Source organism: Megalops cyprinoides, chromosome 22 (assembly GCF_013368585.1).
Source record: "Megalops cyprinoides isolate fMegCyp1 chromosome 22, fMegCyp1.pri, whole genome shotgun sequence".
Classification (NCBI taxonomy): domain Eukaryota; kingdom Metazoa; phylum Chordata; class Actinopteri; order Elopiformes; family Megalopidae; genus Megalops; species Megalops cyprinoides.
Genome location: NC_050604.1, coordinates 15,166,835 through 15,192,091, shown reverse-complemented (window position 1 = coordinate 15,192,091; position 25,257 = coordinate 15,166,835). Strand labels below are relative to the sequence as shown.

At 38.1% G+C, this 25,257-nt stretch overlaps 1 protein-coding gene across 1 annotated transcript in view; it reads right to left on the bottom strand.

Annotated features, from left to right (window-relative positions):
- Positions 1-881: 881 nt before the first annotated feature.
- The window catches only part of LOC118769777 (BTB/POZ domain-containing protein KCTD8-like), a 34,675-nt gene continuing 10,299 nt past the window's right edge, over positions 882-25,257 (bottom strand). Inside the window, exon 2 of the mRNA XM_036517090.1 lies at positions 882-1,800. Coding sequence (XP_036372983.1) covers positions 1,304-1,800 — 497 coding nt within the window. The 3' untranslated portion in view covers positions 882-1,303. The remainder of the gene's footprint in view (positions 1,801-25,257) is intronic.

Sequence of the window (25,257 nt, the reverse complement as noted above, 5' to 3'; positions counted from 1 at the left end):
GAAATGTATTAAATGCACATTAATGCACTGTTCCACCTAGTGGTACAGTTCCATACAGTTTAGAATATCACACACATACCTGTGCTTCCTTTGTGCTTTGAAATAGCTTAATTTGTGTATAGGACCTTGGTGCATAAATTAAGGAAATATCAGAATAAATAATTGAGAAGTCTTTATACAAAAGGGTGACTGGAAAATAAAGGTAGTTATATGTACTGAATGTTCCCCTTTTATCTATATCTTTTCAATAATAATTCTACAGCAGTGTTCACCACCGAATTGTATTAGAAGAGCTGAAGACTCTTATGTCTTATAAGAGTCAGGACAAAGGAGCTTTGCAGGTCTCTTTGGACCTAGGGCTGCATTCTAGGGTTGAATACATTCTTTTCCAGTGGTCACATTTGATCTGTTTAAGCTAAATCCAGTATATTCCCCTCAGGCAGTACTATACTTTCTCTGGCTATTTCTCGAGGTTTAATATAAACTGACAACTCTGACAAGCTATATATTCTCAAAACACTTCTAAAGTAGGATACCAGTGACATTGTCTCAACATTAGCCCTCACACACAGATCACAGCACAAAATAAAGAAATAAAGAAAAGAAAAATGAAAATCTCCAAACAGCAAGTAATCAGTGACCATTGTACAGACAGCACAGTCTAGATATGCAACCAGAATAAATGAGAAAGCGTCCGTTGAAATGCTCACTCAAACAATGCATGTGCTTTTCACTAGAGGCCATCTAGTAATATGCTTCTATTGAATTTTTATGGTAGTTACCCTTCATGTTCTTCTGCGCAGATAAATGTCTTTATTTTGTAATCTTTATTTTGAGTTTTTTCTCTTTGATTCTATTTTTTCCATTCATGCAAGCCCAGTGAGTTTAATTATTGTGATTTATTAGAGCAGTCTATTGAAACAACTTTATTTCACATCAGCATTTGCTACATCACCGTCTTTTTGTTGGAATCCAGAACTACATTTCCCATGATAACACACATATCCTGAGCTTTACTCACAAAGAGCTCTTCATGTGAATACCAGTGCCATGCTGGGAGACAGTCACCGTAGAGAGACCAGTTTCTTCCTTTTTGTTGTTCTTTGTTTTTTCTTTTCACTTCTGTTTGTTCACAAAAAACCCTGGTGCTCTGGGGGAAATGTCAGCTGCATCTAGAAGAACGGGACGGCTATGGTGTCAGGACATAACGAGATCACACCTGATGATTTGGGTACCAAGAGAAAAAAAAAAAAGAACAATGATGACGACAACCAGAAAAAAAGGAACAGACCAACAAATTGCCCTATAGGTCGTACTTCTGTAGGAGTTCGGACTGCCACTGGCGCTTGCGCTCGGGAAACTCCTGTGGGATTTTGATCTTGTGGAAGTCCTGGATGCACTGCTTCATCTCCTCCTCCACGCTCAGCTTCTCCGTCACCTTCTTCCTGCTGAGGCCGCCCTCGCGCGGGCTCCCGCTCATCAGCGACTGGAAGAGCTCGCTGTTCCGCCGCTTGTCCGGCAGCTGCATCCACTGCACCGAGGCCTTCTTGGAGGGCCGGCCCAGGGTGAGGGTGCTGGGCTGCCGGGACACAGACTGTAGGGTGCCGCCGCCGCCACCTCCCCCGCCACCGCCCCCCGTCGCTGAGCCGTCCTGGGGCGTGGTGACCTCGGAGTGCGTCTCGGAGCTGGAGGTGGAGAGCTCGTTGAGGGAGGTGCCGCTCTCGCTCCCCTTGTCCGGGAGCTTCTCCTGCTTGCGCTCCTCACAGTCCTGCTTTGGGGACACCGTCCTCGCTGCTGGCCCTGCCGAAATAAACCACAGGAGAGGCCAGGGTCAGCTGTGTGTCTGTGCACCAACAACTGGCAACTTTTCTAATGTTGAATCACACATCTTGATGTCTGCTTATAGCTAAAACAATGTATTGTAAACATTATTTCTGCATTTCTGTTGTATGGTGAACACATAGAAACTAAACAGGTGGATATTATTAAGTCTTTGAAGTGTCTATCAAGTTCAATTTTCATACATGTATAATGCGTTTCCCAAGTGCTATAGACTACAATACATTTTAATGCTATATATATGTAAGGAAATGTGGAAAATGAATGACAACATTTTGATTAGTCTGTTTAATGGCTGTTTTGGAAGACAGCAGACATCTGGAGGTGAAGTGGAAGGTGCCTAATGACTGTTAACTTTGGGTTGACAGACATTTTCTGTATTGACTTAAGTTTAGATCATAGGATTGTAATAGAACAATTGCATCTGTCTGAGAATACAGCGTTCTGAAATCCCAGGAGACTTAAATACAAAACAAATAACTGCGTAACTATACTGTCAGCAAACAACTCAAATATTGAGATTGACAACATTTTGGTATCAGTGTCACTACTGCCCATTTAGCTTGCTCACCGTATAATAAATAAACCAGTCCAACTTATGTCTGGCATCTAAATGGCATCTCCCCCAATTATATACTTGATAATGTGGCCAGCCAGGGAATTAGCTTCAAATGGTAAGATGGAAGTGGTCAGCCATGCTTATGTGATCACAATAACCTTTTTAAAAACCACAGCATTATAAAAATAACAGTGCATGTGGCTCCCCATGAGACAAAATATATACATAAAATCTGGGTTTTCCCATACTTATCGCTAACATCAGGTTAACATCTTCATAGTAACAAACTGAGCTGACAAACAAATAATGTTTCTTGTATCTTTTCTGTTTGTGTGAACTTGATATTAATTTTAAAACCTTTACATAGACACTTCAAGCAGCTATACAGCTCATGCAACCAGTGCAGTTGGAGTGGGGATCAAACCCACAACGACTACAAGGCATGCCTTCCCAACAAGAGAAACAGGGAGCTCATTACACAAGGGGGTCAGGCCCCTTACACAGAGAACTAATAACAGTCTCGCCTTGTCTTTGATGGAGTCATCACTGAGCTCTCCTACACTTGCGGCCAACCCAAGGAAGACATTAAAAGCAAGATTGTCTACACTCCACGGCCATGTCTTTCATGTCTTTGGCTACTAGACAGGGAGTTGTATTATTTTTGAAAGAAGGAAGCAGCCCACCAGTGCTTCGAGTGAGCACTTCCTTCTTCAGTGGTTAGTCCTATAACCTGTCCCCAGTGAATAATAATGGACTGGAAACATGGCCATACATTAGCGTGGTCATTCCAGAGGCCACATCACCAAGCTGTTAATAGCACAATGTCTGATAATGGATAAATAAAAGCCAAATAATTTGGTCTACGATGGTTTTATTTCAGAGGTACAGTCCTTTCTTGGCTTCATTGTATGAATGTGTTTTGTGTTGTTCTCTTGCTTAGGTTATTATTGCTTATACTTAATCTTAGTGTTTATATCTCCCTTTTGAAGTTTACAATGCGCTTTGCAGGAGCTTTGAGCGTAATGGAAATATAAATATATTATTCTAAAGCCAACCTTCATTATGATTTCAACTGAAAGACTATTTTTAGACTTATTTGAATAGTGAGTGATAAATCATACAGAGCTTATCAAACCAAATGGGGTAGCTCTGTTGTCACAATGGTGCATGTCTAAATATAAATGCTTTGAAGCTCATGGAAAGGTAGTCATAATGACATAACAAAGACACAATAATTGTATAAGTGACAGTCAAGAGGCTACCGTCTCCTTCTTCCTTAAACCCACATAAGACACACATTTTGTTGAGTTGTGCAATAACTATTGATGTTAATTAGTGTTAGTACCCCACATTATGAACATGGTACCTAATATTATGTTATGATTCTTGAAACTGAGTATCAATAAATATAAGGATCTCCTGAAAGGTACTGTTCTAAATACATTTCACAACTTGAATGTATCAAAGAAAAGTGAAAATAATTTAATCTGAAGGAATATCTACTTGTTTATTTCATTTTAGTAGTGTTTTTTTCCTTTTTACTGTTAATAAGGACACTTACTGGGCACTGATTAATGTATGTAATAATTATTTTTAAATCATTATTATTTTTAACCATTCTTTAAACTATGTCACCATTTTCTGGACAACCTTTGCAGGATGAAAATTCATGTTCAAAGGAACCTGCAACCTGTTGAATGTTAAATATTAAAAATCATTTCATAAAGTATGCTCATTGCTTTTTTCTTCTTCTAAAGGAAAACATTCTAAATATGTTTTCCTACATGAAAAATTGACATCTTGAGTTTTTTTTTTTTTTTTTTTGCATGGTACTTGGTATCTTTTATGTTTCCTCTTGCCTGGTCCTCTATCAAATGTTTTTCATAGACACGTTCTTTTTATACAGGACATTTACGAGTCTGCAGGAGACAAGGATACAAAGCAAATGAAATACAATAGAAAGCCTTCAAAGCTCTAGATGTGATGGAGTTATTCACTTTGCTGACAGAAAGATTGGCGCGGGGATAAACGGCTGGCAGTTGTGGGAGAATACTGATGGATTTTTTTTTTTTTTTACGTCACAGTCTTCAAAAAGCCCAGTAAGTGGTGAGTCCATCTGATTTTGCAAAGTGTGAGAAAATTATGCATTTATATGCAAGGCGGTCATCAGTGTGTCTATGTGTGTACCGATGATATGTGTATAGAGATCTTGTCAAAATTGTCGTTCACGTAACGTGGCCTTGAACCTAAGTGGTCACATCTTAATCTTACTCTGTAGTCTGTACATACTTAAATAAAGCACTAGGCTTATGTTTCAACAGCTTTCAATGCTAACTTTCACATTAGGAGGAAAGAGAATAACCTTTGCTTGATATATTTCAATCTGTGAGTCTTCAGGCAAAGTCACTACAGATGTTTTTTGCTTGATCTTACTTAATAATCAATGGATTTTTCTTCTGAGATGCCACACATATTCATTATTTGTGATAATGATCTTTCAATGTAACGATTATGGAGAAGCTCCTTTTTAATGACTTAATCTCTGAAAACAGTAACTGTATTCAAAGAAAGAAACAATTTAATGAATACTTTCTAGTGGAGTATCACTTTAAGAGCCGACAATAATATCCAGTTTCTGAAATGACACTATTTTCCTGTGAAAATAATGCCATGCCTTTTTTGATTTAAGTAAATGTGTTGGAAGCATGCAACCACCCACTCCTTCTTCTGTATTTTTTATTGGAATGCAAAACAACTTCTTTAATGTGTCTGTCTTTGTGACCATTTGGCTTAGTTAGCTCCAACAGGCAAACATTAAAATTCATTACTAGACTAAAAAAAGGCTATTTCTACCTTTTTAACTCCTGTAAATAAATTCCCACAATCACTCTATACCATCGACAATACATTTCTGGACTTGAAGATCTTCAACCCATTCTGCACACATACATTTAGACATCATTTAGGAGTACAAAAGAGCCCAGATGTCTTTTTATTTCTTCTGCTTCCACATCAATACTTACTGATAACCGCTTAGAACTACAATGACACATTCTATTTGGAAAGCAAGCAGTCTCAACACAAAGCACTTTATTATCATAGCTGTGCTTGAGCATGAGCCTAATGTGGTTATGGTCATCTTGTGTTTATGACAAATTCATTTCAGCAAGATCGTTTTAGAGAATTTAAAATTGTATTATAGAGTGTCAGAATTTAGAAGCAACATTCCATTCAAAGTTGTATCTTAACTTACTATAGTATATTTCATGTGAGAAATCAAACACTGCCGTCAAGTCATAATTGTAGCTGCCTATTTTCCAGCTCATAAATGTCATTTTAGGCAGATGTCCCCTATAAGTCATGTAATGTTAAATAAGTTGTATTTACTGGTGCAGTGTGATATGTGCAAGTATACACATTTGATCAAGATATTACCACTTGTGAACTAACCATGGATTCTGCTTAAACAGTTAATAGACAGTTAGTTACAGAGAGCACAGGCAGACATTTTTATTTTGGTTTTTAGTTTACCACAAAGTGCTTTATTTAACTGCAGCTTTATGACTTGACATTAATTAAAACCTATATATTTTGCAACTACACTGTGTGCAAACGTAGCTATGCTTTGTAAATGAAGTACTGGAGAGAGACGTTCTTGATGCATGTTTGCATTAAAACAGGCATGTTTCCAAAAGCATTGTGCAGGAGCTCATTAATGTTCCAACCACAGTGAGCTGCTCTCGATATTAAAGTTTGCTCCTCACGAACAAGGTGAAATCACGTGTAAAAGCAAACTGAAGCAATAAATGATATAGGCTTCAGTAGACTATACTTGCTCTCAATTTCACTGACATTGTCAAAAAAAATATGTCATTATCCTTGTGATTTATTTCTGGTTCTATAGTACTCAACCATCTCAAAGAATAGTAGTAGCTGTTTTTGCACATTCGTAGATATGGTACTTCTTTTATTAATTAAACACACGACTGGAAATGCCTGCTTCTGTCTGTCCGCTTCAAACTTTCAATGGTGGTGAGAAGACAACAAGAAGAGCATATATACATCATCTCTGATCAAGAAATCGATTGCTTATTATATACTTATATGTCATTTGTTACTCAACAGTAAGTGCATTACGTAATTAATTAAGTCCAGGGAATGTAAAGTATTTTACATTATCAGAGAAGCTAGACTGAGAAATGTGTGTTTTCCTTTTATCTACTCGATGATCACACATTCTCTTTGTCTTCTTCTCTCTCTGTCTCTAAATTGAAAGCCAAAGCTAAATAGTGCAGCTCCTTCTATGGGAGTTGTGGGGGAAGGGAGCAAAGAGTTGGGACAATATAGTCAGTTCGACTGAGGGAATCGGCGCCTAAGAATGAACAGTCCACGTTATTGGAAAATTTTCTGTTGCCCGCAGCATTCTGCAAGACATTGACAGTCTCAACAGTCTGGTATTGAGGCGTTCTCGAATCTCCCGTCAGGCAGCAGTGATGCATTTCTCTCGACCAGGGTAATGTGATTAAGAAACAGTCTCGAATTGACGACGAAGTGTCGATTTCCTTGTGAAAATGTTCCAGCAGTCTATTAGGGCTCCATTCTGCATGCCTTTCAGCAGGTCGTGAATCACTGTGCGGGCAGCATTGGCAGGGCAGCAGATGACTACTCTTGCAACATCCTGAGTTTCTGGAGGGCAAATCCACGTGAGTCGGAGAGTGCAAGGCGGGCAGCAGGAACAGTAAGGGGTCACAATCATTAGCATTACCATTCCTTAACATCGATCGCTGGTCAAGCCAAAAGCCCTCCAGTGTCCTCACTAATGGACTGAATGGGGTATGAGTGTTATATGGCGGTGACATGCACAAACCAAATGGGTATGTAAAAAACACATTAATGACATGATATAGATGGTCTCTCTCTGCCTGGAAAATTAGTTCAAGCACCCTCTGACATCTTAGGAATTTGATAGAGTTGACTGAATTCATTCAGAAGGTATATACCTTCCACTTAATTATCAGGTTACACTCTCATAATGAGCAGCCAGATTCTGGACACAAAAGCCCAAATTAAAATTGAGAATGCTTTGTCTTTAACTTTGAGCAGTGCTTTTTTACACAAGTGTTTCCCCTTTTTTGTTAGTGAAATTAATGAAAAATTTTGCAAAAAAAAAAAAAAAGAACGTCATTGCTTAATTTCTTAGTTAAATGCTGAGGCCGTGCAGTTGCACACTGCGGTTGCCGGATTTGTGCAGCTTAATCACAGTTGCTTTGCTCATCCCTGCATCTCACTATCAGCCTTAATGCAGGCCATGGGATGACAGGAGGAGAGTGGGAGGAATGAAGTAGTCTCTTCCTCTAGCAGGATTTCTGGACTGATTCTTTTGCTGTCAATGTAAGTAGCACCAATTCAAATGCGTGCTCTTCAAAGGGCATCACTGCAAATGTATTTCTGATTAAAAAATAGTTTACATATTTTTCAAAGTCCTCTCTATTTTTGTGCTTTTACATTAATAATACATCTCACAGTAGTTCTCATTTCCTTCTGTGTGGCAAAGAAGCATATTTTTTTAACTCTGTGTGTTAGCGTTCAGAATACATACTACAAACATTGACCATTCATACAGAAGACAAAATGCTGAGTGGTCATTTTTGGTAAAATGGAAAAAAAATGGGTCATAAACTCTGGTGTATTTGTTTGGCCTACAGGTGACGGAATAAGGACCAGAAAGGTGTCATGCTCAATTAACAAGGTGAGGACTGGGGACGGTGGCACTTGTGAGAGGGGCCCAGCAGAGCATTGAGTCAGACAGTAGCAAGATCAGTCTCTGGGGCATCCCTCGCAAGTTCAGTCATGGCTGAGCAGCAGTGATGTGTCATATGGAGGCACCCCCACCAGGCAAGGAAAACAGCCTCCTGAGCTGGGGGGGGGATGAATCAGAGTGTGATGTGTCGGTCAGTGCAAGGAGACTGGTAGGCTACTACAGTAACATGCTGGATATGGCACATCATATTGTGTTTGCAGACGTTGTTCTGGGATAAGACTAAGGTCCTGCGAATTGGGCTTCTGTCTACCAAAAAGCTTTCATAATAAAAATAAATATCATTCATGGTTCTTGTTTAAAACATTAATCCTCGGGACATTCAGAATCAGGGTATCGTTCAACCATTTAGTTAAGGTGAGTGTACAGGTGTATTCTGATGCTTGAGATCATGATACACTTGAAGTCTTAGTGATTAAGGGTGATTCTAGTTTTACAACAGAGTTATGATGATACTCTCAATCCCCCTAAATGAATGAAGAGTAGTGTTCATGTCAGCAAAAAATTCAGCCGTATTTGTTTGAACCCATATGATGTAAATTACAGTGACTTGTGAGTCGTGCTGATGTTGTGTTGCAGAAAACCATGAAAAATGCAGTGCATTGCTGGCTGAGAATAGGCATGGTGTCTCACAGCAAGTGCAGATGGTGTCATGCTGCTTCATTTCTATACAAATCAAAGAGGGGCTGTGCCCTCACCTCAATAGGTGGTCTTTTTCACCTTAGAAAGAACACCAGTGTAACTGACACTTCAGACATTTTTGGGAATCACATTCTAAACGTTCTCTAAAATGTACAAATTTAATACCATTTTATTACATGTTTCAGGATATATTGTTATTTTAAATATTATTAATACAGGTTAATATACCCATATTTATTCATTTGAGTATATTCGCTCATTTGCATGTATGCACCCAAGGTACCCAACTTAAAATGCACAATTTTTACAGGAGACTGTCTTTAATCCACTTATACAATGACACATTTAAGGGTACTCTTACTGACAGTACAGCTTTGGTGACACTAAACTAGCACAAGTACTGTACATATATTATGCAAATATTGTAAGTCTGCAATTCTGGAAGACTGCAATTCCACTGTGCACTTTAAGTAGTTTTTATAAAGGCCATATTAACGCACAAGCTTTTCTTTATATTTCTTTTCATTTACAATGTGTCTTCTTTTTTTAAATTTGTAAATTTGTATTTTACTGTATTTATTGTATTTTATTGTATATTTTGTATATTTTTTCTCCTATGTCACGTGCCTTATTTGTACTGTTCTTTGTTTACATAAATGTTCCTCAGTGCGTTGCTGTTGCAGACCACCCACAATTTCATTGCACCCCCACCGTGCAATGACAATAAAGTCTATTCTGATTCTTATTCTGATTCTGAGAAGCACACATGGCAAATTCCATCTCATGTTGTACAAAAATAGTGTTTTTGGTGGTTGAGCATAAGAAAAGTAGGAACTCAAAATAAACTTTGGGGTCTTAGTATTTGTGTTTTGCATAAGGGTAATTTTGTAGACCAATAAAACTGATTCTAAAATTTGCATTACACATGCAATATTGGAATTACCCAAAGAAGTACTGCATTTAATTGTTATGTTGTACTCCATATTTGCACAACATTTACTTTGAATTCCAGGTACCACTGCAGTCATGATGTGTAAGCAATGAAACAGGTAGCAACACTGTCTTAAACTCATTATTGTAGTCTTATTTAGATGGGAGATACATAGATGTAATAAACAGAGGCCAAAGTCTTACTCATAGCTCATCACGTATTCATACTACCCTTTCAATTTTTATGGAGGAGTTCAGTGCATCGATGTCTGTATAGCATACAGTGACAAACAGCGCGTACATAGACATATCACAGCTCACCCACCATGTAAAACAATTATGGAACTTGCAGATATTTTGTTGGGAGGAGTGGCTCAATCTACTGCAATTGTCTCCGGGAGCAGCCATTAGTACGTTCTTTGATCACGGCTCATTTGCTGAGGTTATGAGAAACCTTTGAACGAAGCAATTACCGAGACCTCTTACAAATAAGTTGAGAATCATGGGGATGGAAAATTTGGTCATTATTCCTGGAAAGAAAATGACCCTTACTTTGCTGTTATTCCAAGACGTGGGAGGTGTACCTGATACAGAAATAAAATGCATGCAGTAAAATGAGTACTGTTGGGATGAAGGATGGTGCAGTGTGAGAATTATTTTAAACGTTATGAACACCTGTGGTTAAACTACTTGCTATTTTTATTGTTATCACTGATCATCGAGGCATGATCCTTTACTGGAATGGCCAGGTGTAAGATTTCAACAAAACCCTGACAGGTCTAATAATCCTAAATCATCCTCTGAAAATGGCATGGATGGCAGGGTATTACAGATTTTACACAGGGAATTTTTCTTACCTAGAGGGAGTCTCACATTAGTTGGTGGCATACAGATTTGATTCATAGGGATTCCCCGTGTTAAATTATTTTTATTTTTGACTTGAAGTGCCTGAAATGTAATAAGAGGGTATTTTATTGGCCTATTTTCCCATTTTGCCAAACATTGTAAGTAGATACATACAACATGACTAAATTGATTAAAGCTTGGTTCTGATGTTAACACTGTAATTGACCTGCTGTTAAAAAGCAGTAATTTTGCTACAAATCCAAAGGGAAGGTTCAAACAAACACAAAGAAGGGGTCAAAGAGGTTAAACTATTCAAATTGCCTCAAATCAGCAGGGTCTTTTTTTCATTCATGCAATCAAGTCTATTCATAAATCGCATTGGGTAACAAATAAATAATAGGTCACGTGACTTTCTGACAATGGTTTAGTTTCAGAGAAGCCAGCCCTTGTGGAGGAGCCTGATTTGGGAGTTATGATTTCCTTGCAAAGAATGATTGTTCTCCAGTTTAAACCGAGATGTTGATTTGTACTGTTTGCCAATATGATTCATGACTGGAAGAAGAATGTGCTTATATATCACACACTTGATTTTCAAATTTCCCTTTCAATTTTACCAACCGCCGTCTTTTGAAAGATTGATGTGTCAGCTTTTGATTTATGCTGCCATTGCTGACTTCCATACGTTCCGTCTTCTTAGCGTGCTCCTACTCGTGAGCTCATTTAACTGCGGGCTTTTTTCAATATCAAATTTTTAGTACCCAGAAGGTTGTTCTGAAGTGTAGGTGCAAGGCCTGAATTACACATGCATCGAGATTGTTCATACAATCAAAATGTATTCAAAGTAGTAGCTGGAAGGACTTTGAATATTACACCCATAATGATGAGAGAGTCTGTTTACAATAGTGGAGCCTTTCCTGTGTTTTTTTGTATAGCTTTTCTAACTGTTTTGAAGATGAAATTACAGTGTCGTTAAATATAATAGACTTCAAGGAGATACAACTCATTTGAGGATGTATGATCTTGTGAACATGAGTCAGAATTGCTGGCATTTAGCTTTTTGCAAGGGGATCTCGTCTGCCTTAAGCAAGAACATGCCATTGAGCAGCAGCCCATCATTTCGGAAACCAGAGATCTGTATTTTGAAGATGGCTAATAAGCGTGAAGCCAGTGGGCAGGACAGCAGATGATGACACATGGTTAAATGTTGTAATTGGAACCAAAGTGTCTGGTCTCCGTAGTCACTTAGTCACATGGTGCCTGTGCTAACTTTTGAGATCATGTTCCTTCAACTGAATTTCTGTAATATTAAGACAAGTATCTTGTAAAGCATAAGTATTTTTTTTTTATTAAATCCTGGTGATTTGATTAAAAATGTATATGTATCAAGTTTTATGTCTCACCCGAATTCTCAGATTTTAGCCTTGCTTGGAGCAATTATTCTAATTTTTCAGACTGTGTTGTTGCTCTGTATAGTTGCAATAAGTTACACCAGCTGAAAATGTGCCAGAATGCAGTACACTGGTTCTTAATTTCTGATGGAAGTAGTAGAGCTTCCACATCTACTCTTGAAAGAAAAAAAAAATGCAACAAGAAGTATTCCTCAATGCTATTTCCACATCTGCCTGTGATCTATTGGCTGACAAAGACAGCTGAATGCCCCCCTGTTCTCTGTCCAGCAAGGCAATATGTTTCAATTTAGGTGGATGAAGCCAGAGTTTCTGAACACTTACATTTCTGAATAATTACATTTGAAATGTCAAAAACCCATTATCATCAATGTTCACCTTATTATAAAAGTTACTCCTAAAATAGCATTCCAACAACACTTCTCCGAAAGTAAACTGTGACGGATTACCCATGGCTTCTATAGTAATCTCATTTAAAAAAAAAAATTTACTTCTCCTTGAACTCTAAACAAGGTCAAATGTTAGGCATGCTGGACACACTTTAAGGATGGAGTGATTACTTTCTGTTGAGCGTACAGCTTGTCTGTCTCATGCTCAGGGCTTTTCTCTGAACACTTTGTATGCACTTATGGGTGTGAAAAGCTTTTTGTTAGAGGATGATGCACTTTATACACAGCACAACATTCAATCTATGCTGTGTGTTTTGAAAGAGAAGGTTTATGGGTATGCCTAGCAATCAGCGTAAAATTCCACGACACCATTCTAATCTCAGAACTGCGAGTAGAGCACAAAAGAGAAGCCTTAGATTGTTCTGGCTTCCTTATAGGAGTGAGTCTATACAATGGATACATTCAGTTCAACACTTGCCTGAGTGATTGCTCTGCTCAAGACATGATGTACCTTCTCAGACTCTGAAGCCGTTATTGCCTATTCTGCCACCCTTTCAAGTGCCTGAAGTTTCACATTTGCAGAGGATTTGCACATTTGGTTGTTTGGATACTATTGCCTTCATCACTGCAGAGGATAATACATTTAATACTACACGTATAACATACACATCTGTTTCAGCAAGTGCATTTTTTTTTCCTCTATTAACCCTCAGCATTCATTGCATAATACTGGAGAAACCCCTGGATTCAATTAACATTCAATTCTGAATCACAATTAAATGGAATTGTTTGTTTTTTCTTCACAGACACTGATAACACTGATGTTCAGCCTTCACTAAAACTAAAGACAAGGAAAAGTTAATTTATTTTCTCAAAGACAAAGCTGTCAGGCTAAATTTAAGGACAAATGTTGATCAAACTAAGGATCACCACTCTGCATAAAACTACTGAATATATTCTGCACAGCAACTGGCCATTCAGCACATGTCCAAAGATTATTAGGCAGATCAGGTCAGGCACACCACAGCTATTGATATCAACCCAAATTTCATCCCCCTGTGTATTTTAAAATGTAATGAATTAAGGTAAAGTCCATTTGGAGAAGCCAAAAAAAAATATCATCATGGCATTCATTATGTATAGGAATGCTGAGCCGATCAGTTAATGTGTTTTGTTTTACAAAGCCGTTTCAGTTGCCATTTCAGGATTTCCACATGCCGGCTGTATTTCTAAATCCACACTCATAGCTTGCCAGTTCATTCATTAACAAAGCAAATGTTCCAGCTGCAAAACCTGTCAAGCATGCTTTCAGCTGTGACAAGTGCAGAGATAATGGTTGGTGTAACATAAAGAGTATCCATCTATTCATTCCGTATAAGAGCTCTGCAACAAGCAGTCCATGCTGTGAAGAATTGAAGCTAAGAACACATCACATAGCAAATGCAGCATACTTTCTATAATGGGGGAACAGCCACAAATCATAATCAAAATTCTGCAGTTTATTTGTACATGAGGTTCATTTGAAATAGTAAATTATGCATCTTCATCAGGTTGTATGTTTCTTTATTAACAAGGAATATAATAATATACAAAACTTAATGTATTTAATAGATGGTTTACTGAAATTTATGAGTATCTTTTAGTAGCATACAGTTTCTTGAAACTAACATTTATTTCATTTGCTACATGTTTAACACCCCTTACCCAGCTAAAAATGGTACGAAACTCAACATTATCAGTGGGGCAAAATCATCAGCTGGATATCAAAGTTTTTAGTTTTTAAGATTTAATTTCTATGTACCAGGTCCTTAGCATACTAGTTTGGATTGGAACGAGTGCAAACGCTTAAAAACAGTGTCAGGGAAAAAAGTTGTGTCCAGTTGTGACTAAGAATGAACAGCCCTGCTGGGTTCGCCGTGCGATATTGCAAGAAGACACAAGGTCAGACTGTGGCAAATCTCCCCCATCTGCGTGAATGCCATCTCTGACTCAGCTGTTTCACGCGGACGGGAGACCTCTCTCTCTCTTTCTGTGAGGTTCGGGGCTCTGAAGGGGAGCAGCTAACGCGGCAGACAAAAGGATTCAATAGTGAAGTGGGTGGAGGCCGGGGTGAAAATCCTTTCTTCACACCTGTCAGGACTCATCGCCATCAGTCACATAAGGGGGGAGAGTAAACAGCTGAATCGGAATGGCCGTGTGCCACTCTTCCCCTTAACTATCTGTCAATCAGGTGTGCTTCTCTTTGAGATTCTCTGTCATAACATTTCACAATTACCAACATCTTAGAATGTAGTTTACATACATACATGTTCATAGGTGTTGACTGATGATTTTAATTGAAAATAGTACTGTATCTACCTCTGTAATGTGGTTATGTCAAACGCATTATACTTTATGTGACATCTACAAGCCAATATATCAACATATGTGTCAATATATACTGTATGTCAACATATCACTGGCTGACACTGGTGTCACTAAAAGACACCTCATACCAGACTTTAGTTGAAATCTGAAACAAGACAAAGGTCTGCATTATTATATTAACAGGAAGTATCATATAATTACAGAATACCATCTTTTTAGCCTGTTTAACAGGTTAATCTAAACCTGTATTAATAGAAATGTGTCTTTTGTTTTGCATCTTCTTGCCATTCTGTGGTTTCGAGAGTAAGACTGTCTAATCTGGGTTTTTCGGGCCTCTCAAGGAAAGGTCTACCTTTTCACTTTCAAAGTGGTATATTAAGGCTTCATCTTATACAGATTCTCTTTTCACACCATGCAATGTATTAGTTACCTTTTCACAGATGTGCAGTATAATTTTGTGCTCTTTCACAACGGATTATTTGACAGCTATAATTGCTGTTCTCTGTGCTCCCTATTGCAGCATTCAAATGAATATGCTTTCTGAAACGTGAATAACTTGAGTGGGGTATTTCATGAGCAACTACAGCATCAAATGGTAGAATGCAGACCTCTTCGACTTAAAAGTTTTATTGTTAAATTTTTGTTTCAAATGAAATGGCCACTCTTTCTGGCACCAAATGGCGATCATTTTCTGTAGCTTTGACCTTTCCCATCATGCTTTGCATGCTGTCAGTTAAGTGATTCCACTTTTAGCTAATGCCAATATTCCGTATTGCATTCATAAACTAGCTCTTCATTAAATTACTCACTGAAAATATTTCTAGGATCTAGTGTTGCTGGTTGCACACTGATGCCCATCAGAGAAGACGAAGTGGGATGTTTTCTCTCATTCTTCAAAGATACCTGATTGGGAAAACGATAAGATGTGACCATGATGTTGACCTATGGTGAAATTTAGAATTATTCTGTTTCTTAAGATTAATGCAGCAATTGTCATAACAAATATGTATTTTCTAAATGACAGAAAACAATTGGACTGCTTTCCTTGAATGAGGCAGAAAATACTGGAATACAGTGATGACTGGGATGTCAGACAGGAAGATAAGGGTGGTGGGAGGACTGAGTATTCACCAGATTCCTCAGTCTTCAAATTCCTGTGACAGCCTAATGCTTAACAATTTTTCTTCTAGTTCAATAGGGAAAATTAGATGATTTGTTCCTTGTCCCAAAGGCAAATTTCTAAATTTTTTATCATCCAAATCCATACCTAAACTTTTCACTTAGGGACTGCAGAATATTTGTTGGGGATGGCTTTATAGGGATACTTTTTCATGATTTCTCACAGTAAAATAGCAGTCTTTTCTGTATGATTTCCCTGTGAGTTCTGTTTATATAGTATGCAGTTGTGCTGACTGACCACATACTGTATCTTTCAGGTTCAAAAGTATTTATTTAAGAGTCCATAAAACATATCATTACTATGACATGATAATTTCCTTTTTTAGTTTGGCTTCATAGCCTGCCGAAAGGAGAATGAGAGAATAGGGGGGAAATGGGGTGGAGGAGAGATGCCATTAACAGCTGACACAGAAAGGAAGTTGCAATGGGATTTTTATTCTTGCACATGGGAGCGGTTTGTCTAAGTTTGAGTAACTGTGAACAGATTGTCTGAAAATTCTCCTCTTAAGCCTTCCTTTGGAACTTCAAAATATTTTCAAGGAAGGTAAAAATGATTCAGTGTGCACTTTTTTGTAAGTCGCTCTGGATAAGAGTGTCTGTAAAATGAATGAATGTAAATGTAAATGTAAACTGTGGTAAATCACTACAAGACAATAAATGATAACATATGAAAGCACACTGACATTCACAACACATAACATAAAATACCAATTCAGGACAGATATCTATACATCACTCACTCATAAGATTAAGGGTAGTGATAGGCTATAGGCTGGCAATAGGCTAATAGGCTGTTTAGCGAATGTCAGTTTTTTTTTTTTTTTTTTTTTTTTTTTTTACTTACAAACAGCCACCAGTTAAACTTTACTACAAGAAAAATCTGGTCTCAGTAAAATAAATAAATAAACAAATACCCAATGGCAACATATTCACTAGGGTTCAAATCATTCCACTGGTTGTCTCAGAATCCATTAGTACTTCAGGAATGGAAAAACACAAACAAGCTACGAAAATAACATTCAGATTCTGTGGGGACATTTGTCTTTGTTGCCAGCGGCAAAATGCATTCTGCTTCCTTTTTTTATTCTTTTGTTGTGTCACGCAATTAGACCTCTGTCAATGACTGGAATATTTTATTACTCCTCTATGGCAGAAATTGTCAATATAATTGCCCCATCTCTCTTGCTTTTGTTGTTGTTTTTTAGAGGGGAAGCGATTAAGGAAAATGTTGATTGGTGCACAACTGGAACTGTTTGTGATATGTCTGGCTGCCTGGGTATAATTTGCCATTGTTAATCAGAGCTGAGGATATTAACATATTAACATATTGAAATCCCAAATGCTGGAATCTAATTTCTCAGGTATACATTTGCATTTAAGATTTTCAGAACAAAAGAAATAGAAAATGAATGAAATATTGTGCTATTAATATACACTACAAAGACAATATTGAAACAGTTTAATTTTAAAGTCCCGACACCTCTGACAATTCACTGGCATGCTAAATAGTTAACTAAATATATCTTCTGTAAGTCCATTTTGGTTTTTACTCATAACAGATAACAGAGAGAAACAAATGTCCATACATTGGCTGTAGCAGAAAGCAATTTACTTGCAGTGATTTGCAGTTACAGCAGTGAACACTGGATAATGTTTAGATCCAAGGAGGATCTTCCATTTTGAATGATGTAAAACAATCAGGTAAAAATCACGTGAGTGAATGAGTGAATCATGTGAATGTGAATTTTGGATCACAGGAGGTGTGAAGTATCATCAGAATGGAATCTTTTCTGTTTGATACTAGCCAACAGCTGTGCTACCCAGTGATGGTCAGTGAGGGCACACTCTAATAAAACAGAGTGAGGTGAGGCTGAGCCTTTTGGCTCAACTGCAGCTGGTGAGCATGACCCATTTGTGCTTTGTACATTATTGGTGGTTATAAGGAGTTCCTCACTGTATAATGCTTTGAGGCCCTTGGAAAATCCTGTGGGAGTTAAAGCCATTATAATACATTAGACCATAGCATTGGATAGAAGTCTTGATTGTAGTCTAGGACATATTTCACTAAAGGAAATTAAGATTGTGCCAATATTGCTTTCTATTAATATATCAGTGGAGGTTATTCCACACAATCTGCTTATAAGTTTAACCAGTGAAGAATGTACAAGGAACATATCCCAGTAGATCTGAAAAGTGCTCCCATCCAAAGACCTACTCCAAATGTTGTGATGGCCATTGTCCACTTCTGGGCAAGAAATAGGCAAGCTGGTTGTAAAGCAATTGTTTTCTCATAGAAAGCATAAGCAATACACTAGGTATTGTACTATTCTCAACTCTGAGCTTGATTTAGTAGCTTGTGCACCCCCTGTCCATAAACACATGCATTTGGGATGACTATGTTAAACTGCACTGTGCTCGACTGGCAGTTGCACCTTTGAAAACTTCCTCTGAGACTGACATTACACCATTGGCCCTGAGGTTTCTGTGAACCACAAAATAGAACATTTTAGTCAAGTAACAAATGGCCAATTGTACGTTAATCTTCCCAGCTCACCAGGGCAGAACAAATCTCAATCATATACACAGCAAAAAGACTCAAGGTTCTGTTGCCAGTGTTGAAATAAAGGAACAAATATGAGAGAAGTACATTTGCAGGCACCCTGCACCCTGCACCAAGTAATAACATTGGCAGCATTAGGTGGTGCACTTTACCCAATTCAATCCACCATACTGGCACAGCAGGTCGAGCTAAGAGGCAATCGCATCTCTCCTCTGGGCCACAAAATATTTTACCGACACGCGGAGACATACCTGTCCTGGCTGGAAATTGCTCAGCCATTTGCTTTTCATAGCTCTGGTCACCAATAGCGCACAGTAATGGGACATGGGTTGACTTGGAGCATGAGAAAACAAGTGCAGGGAGCAGGATGTTGGACCCTAAACAGAAGGAGGGGCCAAGTAAAGGACCACACTAGACCCATGTCTATCAGCTTCAGATTTTACACCACAGTGAATTTCCCCCCCACTGCCAAGGGAGAAGGGATTATGTTTTAAAAATAAAAAGCAAGATGTGATACATTCTGCATCCATAAAATGTAAGTCTGCGGAAAAAAAACTTGAAGAAACAACCCAAAATAAGTACTGTGTGCAGCATTAATCTCCAAGGGTAAAACATAAGTTACATTGCCCCCCTTGAAGAAAATCAAGTATACAGACAATGTGCAGGTAATTGGAGTTCAGCGTAGAAAATGATGAATTCTGGGTTAAATCTAAACTGCAAAGCACAATACTGTTAACTGAAGTTCCAAACAAAGATTCGGGAGGAGAATTTTCAGCCAATCCTAAAAGAATTAACCACACCGAGAAAAACCAGTCCCATCCACGATTATAAGAATCAAACTTACCACTTCCTTTCTGCATCAGCTATTCACAGCATCCCTCCTGATCCCCATCTCCCCCCTTTCTTTTCCTTGTATATGATGCTCAAATGGGGGGTCAACAACCTCGGCCCATGGCCTGGTACAATTGCTGAATTTAAGTGAGTGTTCCTTCGTCCGTTCTTACATATAATGGGGTCATATCCCACTGAAATGAACGGTACAAAAAATGAATGCACAAGGAATGAAATAACACTACACATGTTGAAAATGGATATTAAAAGCAGAAGACATTGTGATAACATTGAGTTTTGGCACGAGATATAAATAAGAGCCACATAAGTGACCTGGATGAAAGCTTGAAACCTTTCAAGGTATAAAAACCTTCACTTTTATGGCAGCAGATAAAAATCACCAACTACTGAAACAGAAATTTGTTTGCCTAAAGGCTGACAGTGTCCCTCTCATTCGATTGACTTTCTGCAATGACATTTTTATTTATCCAATACTATCATATATTCCAACACTATAATTTGCAGCAGTACATGTTGTGTTGTAATGGGTTCTGGGAGTGTTGTATAACCACTCATATATGAACATAAAACCATCTACAACAGCTACTACTACTGGCTGAAGTGATATTTATAAGATCAGAAGCAATAGCTTGCAACCTGTCGAGGTAAAGCAAAAGGTCCGACGTGAATTATTTTCTCCGGGGCTAAGTAATGTCACCAACAGAAGATGTAGGGAAAAAGAACTCGAATTTATCTAATTCAGTCCCAATTTTCTCTTATGCGATTCCTATCTCAGCTTGTGCTGATTGTCCAGATGGATGAAAAGAAGCCTGTCCATGGCCAGCTCTGGTTACTGTGCTCAGAAGATAAAAAAAACTGCAATTCCACTCTTACTGCTGCTGATTGCACTTTATTATTATTCACATAGCCAGCTGGACACTTCCACGTGGCTTTCTGCTCTGTCTTGATCAATTTTTTTTGTAAGTATAGGTCCAGACATTGATGCATGGCCAATGTAAAATGTTCAGAAACTTTCAATGTGAAGCAACTAAAACACAATACAGTAATTGTATGCATGAAAAAAATATTTCAATCTGTATGCCTGTTTCAAATACAACAATTTCAATGTTTCTGAACTCAGATGTTTAAAATATCACCTAAAGGAAGTACACTTCCATGTAAGTAATTATTGGGGCAAAATAAAGGCAACATCCATTCTAAAGCATTTAGGGCCTAGCAATAACTCCATGCTGTCGTTAATGTCCCTTCCATACAAGTGGGATGGATGTTTTAGTGTCAGTGGCTTGCCTTTATGATCCACTTGCCATTCAATGACCTCAAAGTGCTAACAGCAAAGGCGTTAATGCATCCTGTACACCATCGACATGTGGCACCCAAACGGGGTCATGTAAGGCTGCCGCTTTACATCAGAGAACTCGCCGTACATCAGTCGCGGTGGACAGGCAAGGAGACTCATTCAAAAGAATATCAGCTGAAAATATTGAATCTCCCCCCGCAGTCCGGAGAGTAATCCTTTCTTGATGGAAGTGTCTCTGTGAAATGCCCCTCTGATGTGCTAGTAGACTCCAGGTAGGGGGGGTGTGGAGGGAGGCCCATGCTTCTGCTTCACTGGCTAAACCAACAGAGGCGGCTTGGCCTGAGTCCGAGAGCGCTGTGGGCTTCACAGATTTCAAGTCCGAGGAAAGATGCAAGGTTACACAAGCTTGATAGTAAGAGAAACTGGATCCAGGGTGTGTAATGCACCAGGAGAGAAAATAATGTAAGATCTGTAATTCAGTCTGGAGGTCTGGAAAAAAGTTCAGCCAATTTCAGTTGGTGGCTCATTTTGACCTGGAAAATTTTATTCACAGAAACCATTCAAAGTTTTTTTGGTTTATTTGAAAGAGATATTTCAAGGATTAGTAGATGATTATCTCTAATTGCGAGACAATTTATTGCAGTGCTAGTATCAGTCAGTCAGTCAAAGGCTACACCTCTCTATTGTGGTTAAGATCCATTTGCAGCTGGTTTATAAAAGCCATGCCTGTGAGATGGTTCAGGTTCAGCTAAGGCTCATTTGTCTCACTAACATAAATGGAATAATGTTGCCACTGTTGAATGCATTATTTTTTATGATGGCTGAAACTGAAGACTCTTTCAATTGGCTTATAGATAACATTATTGATTTGATGATTACATCTAAATATGCATGGTACTTGTATGTATTTATATAATAATCGTACGCAACTACATTGAAGCTGAAGCTGACTGTAATCAGAGCAAAATTAGAATGTTTTCACAACAGAAGGGTATGCAGAAACTACTGAAGGAAAGAAAGACAAAGAAAAGCCCTAAAAACCAGAAAGGAAAAACACTGCTAGTGTTCCCTCTGTTGTTGAAATTCAATTGAAATGAAGTTTTATCTCATGCTGAAGAATGGATATGAATCATCATATGAAGGAGGGTCATCAAAGCCAGCTTGTTTTTGATCCCTGGTCTACTGGTTACTCTTGCGGATAGAATGGTCACCCTTTGGCTTATGAAAGGTGTTAAAGCTACTGCAAACACAACAAATTGCAGTCATTATGGCTTTGCACTTGTATGCACACATATACTCCTACAGCACACACCCTAGTAAGAGGTCTTGTCTCTGAACTCTTAACCAATTAGGCTTGATTAGTCTGTTAATGGAATAAAGATAAGCATTTTACATCTTACATCTTTACATCTTAGATAAAGATCTAAGATAAAAGTACATTGTGGAACTATATATAAAAAAATTTAGTAATGTAATGCAATAAAGCACATTTAAATTTCAACTTAATTGATTGAGGTCAAATGCTGAATTGTATTGTCTTGGACAATTCAAACACTAGAGTAATAAGCATAATAAACATAACTTGTATTTTTATAATAATCCATAATAACAACTCAGTTATAATTAAGAGCTCAGTAGGAGCAGAAATTAGAATGCACAGCGGGTCCCCAGGACTGAGGCTGAGGAACACTGCACTAAATGAATCAGGGCTGATGGAGGGGCTTGACAAAATGCCACAGAGATCTCAGAATTATTATGTACGTATTCTGCCACACTGTCGCTGCGCAGTAACTGAAGTTGTTCCAACACAAAAACATTTTTCACAAGCCCCGCGCTCGCTATCTTTCTCCGAGCCTACCTCTGCTCCTTATCTAAATGAACGGAATGATGGCGGGCCTAATGGAATTGACAAACTGCATGCCATCAACATAATGAGAGTGAAGCTGCCGCCTCGTTATCTGCGCCGGCGCTGAAATCTGGTACGGGTGTCGTCTGGTTCCCCCTTCCGAATGCCAATGAGCGGCGGAACCCAGTGCGAAGTTCCTCGGACTGCGGGGGAAAGTAAACTTCCCGACGCTTGGCATCGCGGCGGTATTCATCACGCTGACAGCTGCTCAGGGGACTGGGCTCTCATTTGTCACGGGTTCAAGCTATATCTGGAGTGTTTTAAAGATTACATTCGGGATCAATGATGGTTATATTGAGAAATATCCAAGCATAACACGATCCCCTCAGTTATAAATCTTAACAGCTATGGATTTTCGCTTTTCTTCAGAAAAACAAGTCATTTAAAGCTGAGTTTCCAGAACAGTCAAAGTGATGTATACCCAGTTGGATGTCATCTCGACTAGTTTCTCAGTCAGCCTTCAAGCACTGGAGATGAAGCACATGAAAGCCTTGCTGAAATGTGTGATTGTCCAAATCCCTGATCACGAAGGCTGAATGTTGATCTTGAGAGTTGTGATGAGAAGATACTGCTAACTGTAATATGAACTAGCAAACCTCTCAAAGTGCAAATGCATCTTATTTGGCGCATTTAAAGCTCTAAAGCTCACTCCCATCTGTTAATAGTGTATGTGAACATTCTGTCTCTGCCAGTGGCAGTATTGGGTGTGTTAAAAGATGCTATGCCACCTAGATCTGTAAGGTTGTGCTGCATGACTTGTAACAAAGTATAAAGTGATCCCATTAATCCCAAAAGACATACCAAAAGGAAAGGCTAGCTAGCTGTTTGAAAAAGTTTGAAGGCTACTTCTTTAAGATGGACTAAATATAGATAGTGAGGGTTCATTGCAACACAATATCATTCACTGTCGATATGACCTGAATCAATATAAGATATTGAGACCATATTTTAGTATTGTTTGGATGAGTTTGGTGTATAAATCAACAACAACAACAACAAAAAAATGTTAGATGAGGGGTGGCCAACCTGACCCAGAGCCAGAGTCAGAATTTATCAATGTCATTGTGAAAGGGCCACAGTAAAAATGTTATTAAAATTGTAATACATGATTCATTTATTACACTGAGAACTGTCAAATGCATTTATTATCAATACATGTGTTCACTTGTATGTTAAATCTTTTATTTTACACTTGACTACCTATTAATGTCAGATTCCCCATACAGATACAAGCAGAAAATAGGTTTAAGAAACCCACACCAAAAATGTAAGACTTGACTATTGCTGATTTGGTCCTTGTAATGTACTTGAAATGTGTGCTATTCTGGCAAGAGACGCTTACTTTGTATTACGAAATACACATAACATGAGCATTCTCTTGAAATTCATTACAGATGTTTTCTGTATGCATTTTGCTATCCAAGTTGGGATTATGAGGGCAGACTCAATTGTACAATAAATTATGAGTTAATAATGCTTAATTTGTGCCCAGTGACTTATTTCTGATGTAATGTGCCCCTACACAAGAGGACAGAATTGTAGATACTTTCTGTATCCTGTGGTCTAATAAATATTCAGATCGCCTTATCAGCATTAGCCTGTCTGGGCTTTCTGAAGTGGACAAAAATACATTCTGCAGACACTCAATTCTTCATCAATTAACCAAGACCAGTAACAGCTGCCAGCATGGGATTCTCGCTGTTTGTGGTTCTGATAACTGCAATGGGAAGCCAATTTGCAATTATAATCTTTCAAACGCTGGCAAAAGCATCACCTCCTTTACAAAGGGGTGGTAAACACTAAACTCCTTCACTTGCACTTGGATGTTTTTGAGCTGATTCTCATATAGATATAATGATTGCATTTTTACATACATATTTTTAATTATTCTAGAAGATGCTATTATCCAGAATGAGAAATCATACAATTTGTACATACTGTCCATTTATACAGCCTGATAACCCATGTAATTCAGTTCCAAATAAGAATGCAGCCAATATTTTTAACTGATAAAAATTTGATTTATTTTATACATTACACCTTATTGAATTGAAACAGAAGTACTGTCAAAATCTGTAAATATGTATTATTAAATAGCAAATTTGGTGTTAACACTTGTTTAGAGCATGGACAGCTTGACATCTGGAAGGTGATAGAGTTTTCATATCCTACAGTTAATTTTTAAATTAAAGCAATTATATGGATAGGAGGTCAGCTCACTTGGGCTTTCAAATGTCAATCATTTAAGTTAAGTCTAAAGCAACACTCTGAAAGACCACAGCTGTAACTGTCCATCCCTGATTTGGAATCTGCCTGTGCAATAAAGTGCCTTCTTGCCATCCAGAGAGTTCATCTACAGGCTACATACACTGTACATGCCATTCAAAGATTTTATTTCCCCTTGGGTTTTGTTAAAATGAACCAAGTGTCCTAAAGTTCTAACTTTGATCTAGACTTTGAGAGAATTGAATATGGTGGTAAATCCTTTAATCTCTGTCAGAATTCTAGATTTCTTTCTATCTCTACATTTTTCCATTGGATGCAGATACCATCATTAAATCCATGTAACCTACAGTGGTGCAATGGTAAATAAAGCAAGGTGTAGCAATTGCAAACAGTATAAAAACAATGGGTAGAGACATTTTCACCCGTTGATCCATTAGGAGC